Source organism: Maniola hyperantus, chromosome 13 (assembly GCF_902806685.2).
Source record: "Maniola hyperantus chromosome 13, iAphHyp1.2, whole genome shotgun sequence".
In the NCBI taxonomy this organism is placed as follows: domain Eukaryota; kingdom Metazoa; phylum Arthropoda; class Insecta; order Lepidoptera; family Nymphalidae; genus Maniola; species Maniola hyperantus.
In genome coordinates this window covers 5,424,720-5,439,878 of record NC_048548.1, presented here as the reverse complement: position 1 = coordinate 5,439,878, position 15,159 = coordinate 5,424,720, and the positions used below count along the sequence as shown (strand labels likewise).

The 15,159-nt window shown below is 37.5% G+C and overlaps 2 protein-coding genes across 3 annotated transcripts in view; one reads left to right on the top strand and one right to left on the bottom strand.

Annotated features, from left to right (window-relative positions):
- Positions 1 to 13,554, top strand: part of LOC117987501 (uncharacterized) — a 90,690-nt gene extending 77,136 nt beyond the window's left edge. The window contains exons 4-9 of one of the 2 annotated variants that reach the window (XR_011237475.1): positions 5 to 190; positions 1,520 to 1,743; positions 2,687 to 2,903; positions 3,939 to 4,142; positions 4,743 to 12,139; positions 12,196 to 13,554. Coding sequence is in view for 1 of the 2 variants with exons in the window: in XM_034974527.2 (XP_034830418.1) it covers positions 5 to 190; positions 1,520 to 1,743; positions 2,687 to 2,903; positions 3,939 to 4,142; positions 4,743 to 4,880 (969 nt within the window). In the remaining variant the exon portion in view is untranslated. Of the gene's footprint in view, positions 1 to 4; positions 191 to 1,519; positions 1,744 to 2,686; positions 2,904 to 3,938; positions 4,143 to 4,742 lie in introns of both variants that reach the window. The other variant, XM_034974527.2, reaches the window with a different exon arrangement.
- LOC117987946 (lysophospholipid acyltransferase 7-like) overlaps positions 1 to 15,159 on the bottom strand; it is a 300,396-nt gene that overhangs the window by 241,802 nt on the left and 43,435 nt on the right. The window lies entirely within an intron of this gene.

The following is a 15,159-nucleotide window of genomic DNA, read 5'->3' as shown; positions in this document are numbered from 1 at the left end:
TCAGCCCATTCGTGAAAACTGGAACCTGAAATACAGCGCAACGTACGTGCTATGCCTTCTAAGGGACTCGGGAGTGAAACCTCAGGACACCGTCGGTGCTTCTCTGTCGATAGTCGCGAGTGCTGCTCCGAGCAGGCCGCCCACCAACCTGCTCACAATACGTGATACTGAACCCAAAAGTGGCATTGAGGTAAGAAAATCTCCTGACTTAGCCGACTTGTGAACGACCCCCAAACTAACCGGCGCGGGCGGGGTGATAATGTATCTCGCGACAGGCTTGCGACAGGCGTAAATCTCGCGATCATTGCTGTCAAACGTCCGGCTAGAGAGAGACAGCAATAGCCACAAAGCAAAATAAGAAGAAGAAGAAGAGAGACAGCAAATGAACTGTCGCAATCAGCAGTAGCAATCTACTGCTGTCGCGTTGCTTTAGCTACTGCAACGTTTTACGTAATCACCCCGCGGCTCGTTAGAAATCCTGGAGCACCGCAGAGACGTAAGTTCTCTTTGCCTGTTCTATCGCCTTTATAATGGGGAGTACTCTGAAGAGTTGCTTAACCACATTCCACCCACCTTTTTCTACAACCGCACTGCATGTCACCGCAAACAATTTCACCCTCACCACCTGGGTGGCTGGTGCACTTCGACCGCCCGTTGCCAGACCCTTTTTTTCACGCACATGCAAATTGTGGAATCAACTCCCATTAGATTACAACATGGGGTTATTCAAGGGTCGGACCAACAAATTCCTGAAAGGCCGTCAACGCTTTAGTGGTAGACGGCGGTAATCACGTAACCATCAGATGACTCCACCAGCTCGTTTGCTCGCTATTTTAATTTAAAAAAACCCTGTGACCTTTTCAGCTTAGTACCTACAGACATTTTTTACTGCATTGAACCCTAAATGTGTTTATCTGTAATCGTGATAGAAAAGAATCTAGTTGACAGCTTCTTCACTGAAAACTAGAACTGTAGGCAGTTCAAACACAATAGCTTATTATACTTTGTCATTTATACTGCCTTCGTCCCACAATTGCTGTTTCACAAAGCGTGATAATTACAGTAATTAGTGCACAATCTACCTAGCCGTCCGTCATGTCAGGTAATATTTAAAAACGTTGTACGAGCTATATAAGGGCTAATACAGATTGGACGTATTTTACGCTGGCTAATAATAGTATGCTGTACTTAGTTACTGTTTCTTAGGGTAGCTCCCCTAGGTACGTGGAAAGTGGGGATGATTTTTTTTTTCTCGTCTACCCCATAGTGTGGGGTATCATTGAATAGGTCTTTTAAAAATACTGTGGGTGTAGGAACATCATACGATATCCACCGGCCGCCCTCCCACTGCTAAACATGCAGGAAAAGCAAGTGACCAAGCAAGCAATACGCAACTACCACGCAATACCACACATATCCTCTACAAAACTTCAATTTCAATTTTTTGCTTTCTCAATTTTTTCTTCTTCTGTCAATTTTTTGCGATACACCTATTCATGATATTTCTCTCCATTTCCAGGAAACCCTGCACGTGTGCGTAAAACCGTTCCACTTCTCATACTCGCGAGACGAATGGCTAATAGAATGGTTCGAGCTGAACCGTCTACTGGGCGCCAGTCATTTCTACATGTACAACGAGTCGCTGAGCGTGCAAGTGGCGTGCTTGCTGGAACACTACAGGAAACAGGGCCTCGTCACTCTGCTGCCTTGGAAGCTGCCCATCGTTACCAAAGTGGAGATCAGGTTAGAACTGAGGGTCAACCCATCACTGGCTCCCTATTAAGGATGGGCCTGCTCTCAGAATGAGAAGGGGTCTGCTGGGTGCCAGTCACTTCTACATGTACAACGAGTCGCTAAGCGTGCAAGTGGCGTGCTTGCTGGAACACTACAGGAAACAGGGCCTCGTCACTCTGCTGCCTTGGAAGCTGCCCATTGTTACCAAAGTGGAGATCAGGTTAGAACTGAGGGTCAACCCATCACTGGCTCCCTATTAAGGATGGGCCTGCTCTCAGAATGAGAAGGGGTCTGCTGGGTGCCAGTCACTTCTACATGTACAACGAGTCGCTAAGCGTGCAAGTGGCGTGCTTGCTGGAACACTACAGGAAACAGGGCCTCGTCACTCTGCTGCCTTGGAAGCTGCCCATTGTTACCAAAGTGGAGATCAGGTTAGAACTGAGGGTCAACCCATCACTGGCTCCCTATTAAGGATGGGCCTGCTCTCAGAATGAGAAGGGGTCTGCTGGGTGCCAGTCACTTCTACATGTACAACGAGTCGCTAAGCGTGCAAGTGGCGTGCTTGCTGGAACACTACAGGAAACAGGGCCTCGTCACTCTGCTGCCTTGGAAGCTGCCCATTGTTACCAAAGTGGAGATCAGGTTAGAACTGAGGGTCAACCTATCACTGGCTCCCTATTAAGGATGGGCCTGCTCTCAGAATGAGAAGGGGTCTGCTGGGTGCCAGTCACTTCTACATGTACAACGAGTCGCTGAGCGTGCAAGTGGCGTGCTTGCTGAAACACTACGGAAAACAGGGTCACTTTGCTGCTTTAGAAGCTGCGCATCGTTTAGGTCATAGTCCACTACGCTGGCCAAGTGCGGATTGGCAGACTTACTCGTAGACATAGTATGAATCCCATATGATTTTCCCAATGAATTTCATACTTATAATACGAGTATCTTATTTCAGGACCGAAGGCCAGTTCGCTGCCTTCAACGACTGCCTATACCGATCTATGGCAACTGCAGGCTGGCTCCTTGTCATTGACGTAGATGAGATCATCCTACCGCGGCGAGAACGAACGCTCACTGCGCTCTTGACGGCAATGCGAGCATCGTACACCCCGCAGTCAAAGGCACCATCTGCGTTTCTGTTCCGAAACGCCTTCTTTTATCTGCGATGGGAGGTAAGTTAAGGCATCCAAGTAGAATCTAGGTAAACCATATGGCATTACACGTTGGGTTAGTTTACTTCACGTAATAGCACCTCATGTTGTAAGTAAATGTCACGTAAAACGCCAAAATAAAGAATAATGGATAAAGAAATAAAAAATAATAGACGTAACTATCGTACCGTGGCGAGAACGAAGGCTCACTGCGCTCTTGACGGCAATGCGAGCATCGTACAACCCACAGTCAAATACACCATCTGCGTTTCTGTTCCGCAACACCTTCTTTTATCTGCGATGGGAGGTAAGTTAAGGAATTTATGTAGAATCTACGTAAACCGTATGGCAGCACACGTTGGGTCACTTCACTTCGCGTAATAATAATTATACGAAACTACCCTACCGCGGCAAGAACAACGCTCACTGCGCTCTTGACGGCAATGTTAGCATCGTACCACCCAAAGTCAAAGACACCATCTGCGTTTCTGTTGAGAAACGCCTTCTTTTATCTGTGATGGAAGGTAAGCTAAAGTACCCCTGTAGATCCTATAGGTATTTAGCATCAAGCTACTGCATCTGACTGTTTGAGTTGTTTAATACATTAGGATAGCCGACTTCACGCAATAGCCGTTTGAGTAGTTAAATCATCTTATCAGACATAAACATGCATTATGCATTGACTGCAATGAAAGCAGCATGCAGGCTACAACCGCGTTTTAGTTTAGAAATGCCTTCAGTTTTCTGTGATTGGAGTTGCTTAGGAGGATTGTATTTTAAATTAAAAGAAAATAATATTAATTATTAGATAGTTAGGTACCAATGTACCGGATTCTCCTAAGCCCTAACTCCTACAAAGCCATTCCTAAGGCCAATCAATAGCTTGTATAGTATTAACTATTTTTCTTTCCAAAATTACTTTTATGAGTGAATCTTTGCCAATTTCATATTTGTGATCTCGTGATTGTATTTTTAAGTAGGTACCTAAACTTGTATTTTTTTGTATTAGTGTGAAAAAAAGAAACGTAAGTTGAGTGTATTTCATGTCAATTTCAGGACGATCCTGAAGCCCCAGCGCCGCTAGTGACATCGAGTAAAACAAGAAGATGGGCGGCGCCCCACGCGCTCAAGAATCGCAGCAAGTACGCCTTAAGACCACACGATGCCGTCGAGTTAGGAAACCACTTTGTCTGGGAATTGGCGCCCGGGGCCACTTCAGTAGGCGTTCCCACCGATAGAGCACTGTTACACCACTATAGGGTAGGTTTTTGCAATGCAATTTGGATGATAATTTTAAGAAATACAACAAACACAAACAAGCTGCGGCTGCACAACAATTTCGAGCTGCGGAATCTCTTTGTGCGAGAGTTGGGAGTCCGGAACTACTTCAGTAGGTGTTTCCAGTTCCTACAGGAAAATTGTTACATCACTGTATTTTTGTGATATGACGGAAAATTCAAAGAATCTCAGCGGAAACACCTACAGCACGACAGTCGAATTGAAAAACCACTTGGTAACCATTTTATTTTGAAACTGGTACCCAGAGTCATATAATGACAATGACAACACTGAAACACTACCAAGTAAACCCAAGACACGAGGAACGACAATATCAAGACACGACTAAGACGACCAAGATACGGCTAAGACACGACCGAGACAAGATGAAGATAGACAAAGACAATACGAAGACAAAACGAAGACAAGGCGAAGAAGGCTCTTTGTTTTGTCTTCTCCTCCCGCGACCTCCCTAATTAGGAAATCGACGTGTTAACCATCAGGCCAACACCGCTCTTACAGGATAAGATAGGAGGACAAGATATACCTAACAATTAATAATTACTTTATGGTTGGTTTCAGATCGCGTGCGAATACGGTGGTATGCAGTGTCTCACCGTGCCATCAACAGTGGACCGCACAGCGCATCGATGGGCCGAAGATTTGATGCAGAGAGTTTCCTCTGAGAAGGAACAGCTAGCTAGAGAATGTCCCGCCTAAACCAATATACACATAGATTTTTCTACAACACAATCAAATACACTTTCACTGTATGTATTGACCGTTCACTATAACTTGACGTCTGACGTTATGTTGGCACCATTGCAAATCACACAGTAATAAACCCTCAGATCTATGGAATAAAGCAAACAAAGCAATGGTGCCAACATGACGGCAGGGGTCAAGTTATAGAGAACGGGAAATGTGTAAAAATCAGATACAAACCAGATTTACTGCAGGATGAAATGATTTTATGGTCTACTTTTAACAGTTCGATGAAACATAACTGCTACTGTAATCGTCATTTGATAACCATAATCACACTGTAAATTCCTGTATAGACAGTGATATCTTATGAGTTGCCTGTGGGGGAAACCAACTAGCCAGAGTCTGTCCCATCTTAAACAATATACACAGTTCATTACTCATTACCACCGAGGTTACACAGTGTAAACAAATTCCCAGTTTCACTGTATATCTTCTAATAATCCTATAATCCAGATTTGCTGCAATTAAAAATGCGACTTATTATTACAACAGACACTTAAAACACTTGTTGTCGGGTTGTCTTTTAGTATTATAATTACAGCTGTCAAATTTCAAAGTGTCAAAAGTTACACAGCTGATCCGTTCAACCTGATCCGTTAAACCTGATCCGTTATTAAAGATTCTATCTGAATTCTATACCTACACTGATGTTGTATTAAGCTTATCTTTATTAAATTTTTATGATATTAAAGGCGTTATTTTGATTTAAAAAGAATTTTTAAGTACATAATAATTAATAATCATTTGTTTGGCTATTTAACGTTTTCTTTTGTTTGTAGGTAGGCAGGCACCTAGATATTGTACGTATTGGTTGCACTTTTTTAAATTTGTCAATTCGGTATTTTCTAGCTCCAATGTCATTTGTTTGATATACCTAAGTATCTATTAGTCCTACTTAGTACTTATAATTTGTTTTCTTGCAAAGTACCAACAAATTATACTTTTTGAAGTTTTTTACCTAACTTTGAATATTTTTACAACAATGACTATCATACAATGAATCTCAATATTATGTTAAAGCGTTGGGATGTTATTATGTAGGTAACCTAACCTAACATATTTATGGCATAATTAAAATCATGTTACTCGTCAAGGAATTCTTACAACAATCACAAATTACAACAACAGTATAGTGCCCCAATATCATACCATTAAATCTTAGAGGACCACTGAACTTAACATATAACATAATATTTTATAAAATAATATCCCTACACTAATTGTTAGATAAATGAAGTTAAATATTCTGTAAAGATAATAATTAAGGCTGGGGATTAGATATTTTGTTAGATTGCTCAAATAATAATTTGACATAATCAGTATTATTGTAAATCGCTTGAATCGGATCATTAATAAGTTTTCAAATAATGATTTTAAATTTTAATGTGCCGTTATTTTTTTTTAATCTGAGTATCTACACGTCTATTTAACGATAGGAAGCAAGTTTCTTAAATAAATTATGACGTTAGCGATAAGTAATTTGAAAGTTTATTACTGATCCGAAATGATTGTAGGTAGGCAACGTTATTTTTTGATAGTGAAAAACTTTAAAATAGTTTATTCAGATCGTAACCTAATCTATTGTACCTACGTAATAATAATTATTTTTAACAGTGTTACATTTTATCTCAAAAATGTATTAAAGTTGCATGAATTTCTCATCAGTTCTCTCTTGTTATTTATTAGGTATTTAAAAAAAACTACAGATTCCTTCTTATTTTTATATTTTTGATCTTTGAAAATATTTCGTGTAATGTATCGGTTTTTCTATTAACAAAAGTAACCTTTTTTAACAAAATTTAACGTTGTTTACCTACATGTAAAAAAACATCTATTTTAATAAATCTGGTTTTAATACTATCTTGAATAAGATAACTATTTGTTAAAAAAATTAGATATAAATACGGCCAAAATGAATAAAGCCCTGATAATAATAAAAGTTAAATTTAAGTATTGTTGAGATTTTTAAGCAGCATTTTGTGTGCAATTGATTCTAGCACGCGACATTTATTTGTATAAAAGCCTTGTTGTAAATGAGAAGAAAGGGAAAGAAGAGGGATATAAGTAGTTTAGGTATATTATGTATGGATCTTTAAGGATATTATGAGAAAGCGAAATGTTTTTCGTTTGTTGCTACCTATTTGTGTGAAATGAAATGGCAAAATTATTGTAAAAGTTTCAATAAAAAATGTAGGTACTTATTTCCAAGTGTGTTGGGAGGCGAGGGTGGTAATCTTCTCATATATCTATATAAAATTAATGTATATATGTTTGTTATGCGTTTACGATTTGATTGAGTTGAAAGTCACCATATTGTTGACACTTTTTTTTAACATAGTGGGTACCTAATACCATCAACTTAAATTATGTGGCGCGCGTAAATTGAAAGAGCCATTGCAACGCATGCCGGATATTAGTTAGTGCAAAATATAATAGCAATATAAATATCCCGCATTACATAACGACTTTCGTCCATCTGATAACTAAATGAAAGATTATTTATTATGAATCAAAATATGTAATTAATAATTATAAATGATGAAGTTTAAACCAACATAGATCGCATTGGTTGCCTATTAAACTTGACGACCTCGATGGCGCAGTGGTAAGCACTGTGGTCTTATTAGTGGGAGGTTCCGGGTTCGATTCCCGGCAGGGAGTTTGAATTTTATAATTTCTAAATTTCTGGTCTGGTCTGGTGGGAGGCTTTGGCCGTCGCTAGTTACCAACCTATCGGCAAAGGCGTGCCGCCAAGTGATTTAGCGTTCCGGTAGGTACGATGCCGTGTAGAAACCAAAGGGGTATGGGTTTAATACAAACTGACATACCTCTTCCAGTGGCCCTACCGCGGTTGTTTGACAGCTACAATGTCACGATCGCTATCATCTCTGATTGGCTAATGCTCGCTCACTATTGGCTACAATGCATTGTTGCAACAAGAATCGCACAAATTCAGCCAATCAGAACAATTGAGATTGTAATAATGATTGATGCAGGTTTTAGACAATCGCCCTGCTGGTCAAGTCAAGTGTCAACTTTAATATGAATTGTTTTAGGTTAGGAACCAAGGAATGTAACGAAATTCTGCTATAATATCGGGGGAGTGCCATATCTGCAACTATTAATCTTATGCGCGTTGCTAAATAGAAAGTTGATTTTTTTATTTATTAATAATTGATACATACATAATATTAAATATACCTAAGTGTGTGTACATTAAGTAGGTACGTAATAAAAAAATCATAATCATTATTTTAAAGATACTTGTATATAAAATGCATTTATGTTGTACAATGTAAATAGTACTGTAATACCGGTTGGTATCATAACAAATTACGTAGCAACATTATAAGTTTGGATTTTACTTATTTTTATATTCACCTATTTTCTATTTTACAAAACTGAATTTTGTTTGACTCGTGCATTTCAAAAACTTTATTTTAATAGACGTTCGAACAATTTCAAAAGTAATGTTAATAATACTTAATTAAAAATATATATTAATTATCATTATTTACTAAATGTATTGAAAACAAAGACATAATATCTAATATCATAAACATTTATAATGAGTGACAGTAAGTTTACTATAAGTTAATCCCACGAGTGAATAGGCATCTTCTAGGTGAACGCGTCCCATCTTAGGCCACATCATCACTTTCCATCAGGTGTGATTGTGGTCAAGCGTTTGCCCATAATGAATAAAAAATAAAATACGAATGATACAGGCCAAAATCTCAGTGGACGCTAACCATTTTGAATGGTGATTCAAAATTAATCACCACCACCACCACTACCACCACCACCACCACTAATCAATTCTAATTTAACCAATCACCAATTATTAACATTAATTAAATTTTGAAACATTTTCGAATTGAATTTAGTTTTTTTAAAACATGATTGGTCGGTGACTCAAAATGGTTAACGCCCACTAAGCCGGCTGAGTTTGTTGCGGGCTCCTCCTAAACCTGGGCGCGTTTGGAACCCTCGTAGCTTTAGTTTTCAAGTTTGCGTAAAAATTATCACCACTATATCATCTTACAAATGCAACAACTGACTTTCAAAAAGTGTAATTTATTACCTATTTTGAATAAACCATTTGATTTGATTTGATTTTAAGATTTTTGGCTCTATCGTTTGTATGGGATTACGTAACAGAGAGAGCGGTATACTTATTCTTTCTGCGGATAGGGTATAGTGACAACATCTAGTTTCGATCTTTTTACTGGCGACAGTAATTGCGCCTTCTTGTTTATTAGGTACATATCGCAGTTTAGTTATATATTTTTTGTGTTGTTACTAGAACTTAAATAAAATTAAAGCCAAGCTAAAATTATGTTTCACAAGATGTCCAAGACCCTCTGCAGCACCAAATTACAACTCGAGCTGAGATGCCGCCTTGTCTGGTTGTCCCTCTGTGTTGTGCTATGTCTGGTTCACCCTCTTGTATGGTTGTGAAACTTGGGTTCTCAAAAAGGAAGCAAATAACCGCCTGCAAGCTTTTGAGATGTGGATCTACAGAAAAATGCTAAAGATAACCTGGAACAGCTTTACACCTAACACGAAGGTACTGGAAATGGTCCACAAAGACAGAGAACTCATGTCCACTATCATGCGAAGGAAGATCGCTTTCTTTGGGCATTTACAAAGAGGAGCCCAATTCTCATTTCCGAGATTAGTTTTGGAAGGAAGGATTGAGGGCAAAAGGGCTCCAGGTCGCCAAAGACGCAAATGGTTGGACGATATAAGGGGGTGGACAGGGCTTAGTTACCCAAAGTTGAAAGAGGCGGCTTTAAATAGAGAAGCTTTTCGCATGATGACCTCCAAACTTCGTTTTGAAGAAGGCACGCGATGATGATGATGATGATGATGATGATGATGATGATGATACTAGAACTTTAATTGACTTACTTCACTAAATGTAAAAAAAAGATTTTAGGCTCAAGGCACATCGGCGCAGAGTTAAAGCGAAGCGACGCGTTATTCCTAAATTGTTCAAAGATACTGACACTTAAAAAATTGTGTCAACTAGGTATGTAGGTACTAGGTAGGTACCTACATTACACAGTGAAGTTAGAAAGATTTTAGAAAAACCTCATCGTAGCGCTTTGACTCAGTCCTTGAACCTTAGTTTCTTTCTGAAATTCACTGGTAGCAATACTCAAATAATAACTATATTTGGTTGCGTTTAATACAAGTACGATATTTTGTAAGATTTGAGTTGTGTGTGAAAAAGACAAACGAGATTGTTAAATATTAAATTTTGAAATCTCATATTTACAAGTACAATAATTTAGCATTTAATAAATATAATGATAATAATAAGACATAATATTACGTTTAAATTGTATAGAGAAATCATAAATCATTTTTTATTTCTTCCATATAAAATCATGTCGTTAAATATGATTTTAACTAGTAATAATACGTTACTTTGTTAGAGTTCTTTGCGAAAATCTTTAGTTTCGTCCTTGGCTTTTAGTATCGCCTTGGGTCATTTTTAGCCCGGTCAAGTTAGACATGCAAGGTTACAAAAATTCGCATAGAGCTGATACGAATGTTCGGTATACCAATATAGATGAAATGTGAAAAATCCCCATCGATCCGATATTTGCAACAAAGTTATTCAAGGTCAAAGTTCGCAAATATGGGTTTTTGCATTTTTCAGGCAAACGGTAAGTTTATCATAAAAAAAGTTCAGATTAAAATTTTCTAAAAAAATGGTCATATAATTTTTAGGGTTCAAAGGGACAAGAAACTATAAAGCTCATGCTTCGCGCGCTTACTGTCAGCGCTGGCAGTAAGTTTAACTATGCAAGTTCTGCAACCACACTAAAAGTATGATTCGCTGCAACGTTGCAGACTGCTCGACTAGGTATTTGTATCAAATAAGACGAGGATTTCGACATCGCTGCCTGCAGTCACTGCATGCCGTGGCAGTAGGAAGCACTGCCATTCCTGTTGCTCACTTTAGAGTGACAGTTGATGAGTTGATCAACTTTGTATTCAGTGACAATGACTCTACGATTTGTGACAAAAAACACGAATGAACGGTGTTGGTATCGCCATTCTGTTCGATTCAAAGCGACTGCACAAGTCTGCTTGTTTCGCCGTCCTCAGAATCATGGAAGACTAGCAGAAATTTTGTTGGCTGCTGCTGCCGGTGGCATTGCTGCTGCGTTACACAACTTTGCTCCAAATTATACCTTTTACTTTATAACGTTATGTTGTGCATGTGGAATGAATTCCCACCAAATGTGCTATCGATGTGCGTGTTTGCGAACTTTTTTATTTCATTTAGGGTCGATTTTTAAATGGCCAAAATAAACTTAAAAATTTAACGTTTTCATAATAATTTTTGTATTAGAATTCTGCCAATACTTATGTCAAATTAATAGGTACGTCAAGTTATATTTGGCAATTAAAAAATTAGCACAGTTTTACACGTCTTTGTACTTTGCGTTATTAATGCTCTTCGCTCCGCCCTGGGTACATCTACCTTCAGCCTAACACAATATCTTACTGGTGTAAATACGTTTTTAATGAAGTAATTTACCTACTACTTAAATATAAGCTGTTCGAATATCGGATGTTTTTTTCTGACCAGTAGAAGGAATGAATTTATTATAACATATTCTTTTTAAATGTGTTGCTATGCAGTCAACTCAACGCTCAAATTAATATGAAAAATTGAATGACAAATCAACAGACCATTATCAAACTAACTAATGTTTTTTTATGTATAAATAAACATTTTTTCACCTTGAATAGCTATACCATATTATTATAATTTTGAACTATTTACTTTAAAATATGTAATTTAAAATCTGATAGTGTTTGGAACATTTTAGAGCTTTAGATATTTACAAAATCCTTAACGGCATTAAAAATGTCTATGAAATTTACATTTTAAGTTCCTTTAAACTAATTGGTATTATACTTATAATTTGATATTGTATCAATATTATATAAATATTACAATATTTAGTATACCTTACCTTTATAACGATGGTCTTAGTATCTCAACCTCTTAAGTACCTATAAAGCAATATGAGTAATCCGTCGGAAATAACACAAAACAATAATAAAATAAAATTGTGCATCTTTTTTTATTTGATATATAAATACTCTGAACTGTTCACCACCTATATATTTTTACAACGGTTATAATCAATCAATCATCAATACTTATAATAAAACTGTAACAGGTCAAATTCTGTACATTGAAGATATTTTGAAAATACTTATAATAAAACTGTAACAGGTCAAATTCTGTACATTGAAGATATTTTGAATTGTTTTTTTCGAGGGCACTCTATAATCGATACTGAACCCAAAACTGTAATTTTTTTCATTTTTGTCTGTCTGTCTGTCTATCTGTCTGTCTGTCTGTCTGTCTGTATCACGGCCGCGCATCACGCTGAAACTACTGAATGGATTCCAATGAAACTTGGTACGATTTGAGGTCATACTATGAGGAAGAATATAGGATACTTTTAATCCCGAAATTCAGCATGGTTCCCGTAGGAGAGGGGATGAAAGTTAAAATGTATACTGAGTTGTAATTCATTAACGCGTAGTCCGATTTCATTCATTCTTTTTTTGTTAGAAAGGGGATATTTTAAAAATTGTTCCGTAAATATTTCAAGGTCATCGGCTTTTAACCGACTGTCAAAAAGGAGGTGGTTCTTTTTTCTACATCGATTTTTTCGAGATTTCTGGACCGATTTGCAAATTTTTTTTTTAAATCAACAAAAAAGTTTTCGTGGTGGTCACATAAAAATTCTGGATTCAACTCCTTAATCCTGATGCTGCAGGGTTACTGCCCGCCTGAGTTATCAAGATTCAGGAAGTGTTCATAGTGAATTCATATTGTAGGTACCAAGCAACGACTTTATTCTCAGACTTCAAGTCTCAACTCCTCAACCCTGATGATGTAGGGTACAGCACTCCTAAACTATAATGTTTCAGGAACTGCGGATGATGCAAAATTATTTAGGTACCAAGCATAGGCTACATCATTGAACTTCGGATCCTAACTCCTCAATCCTGATGCTGCAAAGTACTGAAGTCCTAAATCGTGGGGATTTTAGAATTTCTGATAGTGAATTGATATTTAAAAAAAAAAAAAAATTTGAATCGACTGTTAGGCGGAACGAAGTTCGCTGGGTCAGCTAGTCAATTATATAATAATTATTTATTAATGCCACTCTTCGGAAAAGCTTCAGGCGCAAGGCACATTGGTGGAGTAGAAGTGACGTGAAGCGTCAACTCCGATATTTTATAACTGATTTGTATATAATTTGTATCATAAAAATATATCTTTAAAAATGAAAACAAAAGTAAGCACCTTTTACATAATATAATAGTTTGATCTGTGACCAACTATTTGTAGTGTGGTAATTTATATAATTGCAACAATTTTATATAATAATTTTGTCTACTGTTTCCGACGGGTTATATTTGTCGATTTTAGTGGCAAAAGTATTTTGTGTCTATATATTTATATCTGTGATGAGTATTTTAGAGATGAGGGTTGTATCTATTTGTTTCAGAGGAAGGTTATTTGTTAGTCGGATGTTTAAACTGGTCTTTTTGTAAAATAAAAAGATATTGACTTGGCTATGTTGTTTTTTTTTGTTTTTATGATTTGTTATTAGCTGAAGATTTAGCTTGCTTTGGCACCTAGTATATCCCTATGAAAAACTAAATATTTTCATCAATTTATGGCGCTCAATATAATAAAGATAATAATGATTGTTATTTTAGAAATTATTATTTGTACACCGAGATATAGGTAAGTACTTAGGTATTGTACGCGACAGGTCGACATAGCAATCAGGGTATGAGGCGCGGGGAACCCGCACACGCGCGCGTCACCCGCACTAGGCTAGTGCGGGGACTGTGCGGGTGTGCGGGGCGTTCTGGCGTTCTCACCCCGTTTGCTATGTCAACCTGTCGCAAACTATAAGTAGGTACTTCAACATAACTGATTCTGATGGAACTTTGATTACACTTTACTAAACAATAAAGATAAACACCGCTACGCCGATCAGAGGTAATGGGTTTAATTAAACCAACTTAGCCGACTTCTTTCTTAGGTCCGGCGCATACCCAATGCGGCTATTAAGCACAGTGGAGTCGATTTATCAAAACTTAAGCTCAGGTTAAAGAATAATATTATGATTTTTTATTTCAATATAAGCTAAGCTAATTTTGACCAGGGCAAACCAGATTTTATTTTATTTTATCTTCTTACATTAAAATAAATAAATAGAATTTAAAATTGGTAAGGTACAAAAAATACAGCCTCAAATAAAACGAAATATCTGAATATTCTGTTTCTTGGAGTTTTGTTGATTTAATTATATTCCTACAAATCTGTACAATCGTAAAGGTACAATCGTTCATCTATACTTAGTGTATTTAGTACTTTAAAGTGAAGTAGAAAACAAAATGAGGAGGTGACTCGAAGGATGCGATGCATGCCTTGCGCCGCCAACGCCAATATTCTGTAGTAATTTCATTAATACTACTTAATTGGGTTGTCAACAAAAATAGACGTAGCGCGCAGCGCCATGGATTCTGCTGCACTCTACCGGTATGCGTTACGCCTTAGTTTGCATAATTAATTAATTTACCACCAAGTGAGATATACCTGGGTATACATATTAGGTAAGTAGCTCAAGTTTTGTAATACTTACCTACTATAAAATATTTAGTTCGCAGACCAAAAATAGGCCATTCTGGCCATTTTCACTTTAAATAACATTTAACGCAATTTATTAGGGTGGCCATATATTTCAGTAGTATCACAAATCATATTACGATAACGGGCGAAGTGGTCATGCGGCGGCCGGCGTGACTAATGTTCCCAATTAACTGGGAAATCGGGTTGGAAGTCGCCCCTTGCTGCCATAGATGTAAAAAACAACGATACACATTTGCATACGAATTCGTTACTCCAGAAATATGTCCCTATTACAGAAACTCACTCGTTCGATTTGTTTCGATTGTAGGTACCTAAAGACAAATTACTTAGATATTATGATCAGGCCGGGCTTATTTGATAACCCGAGAAATATACCTACTTATGGCATTCCGCCCTTTCGATGGCTCTCGTGTAACTCTATCTCTATTGAGAGAGAGAGAGATTGATTGTCTGGTGGGAGACTTCTGCCGTGGCTAGTTACCACCCTACCGGCAAAACCGAGCCGCCAAGCGATTT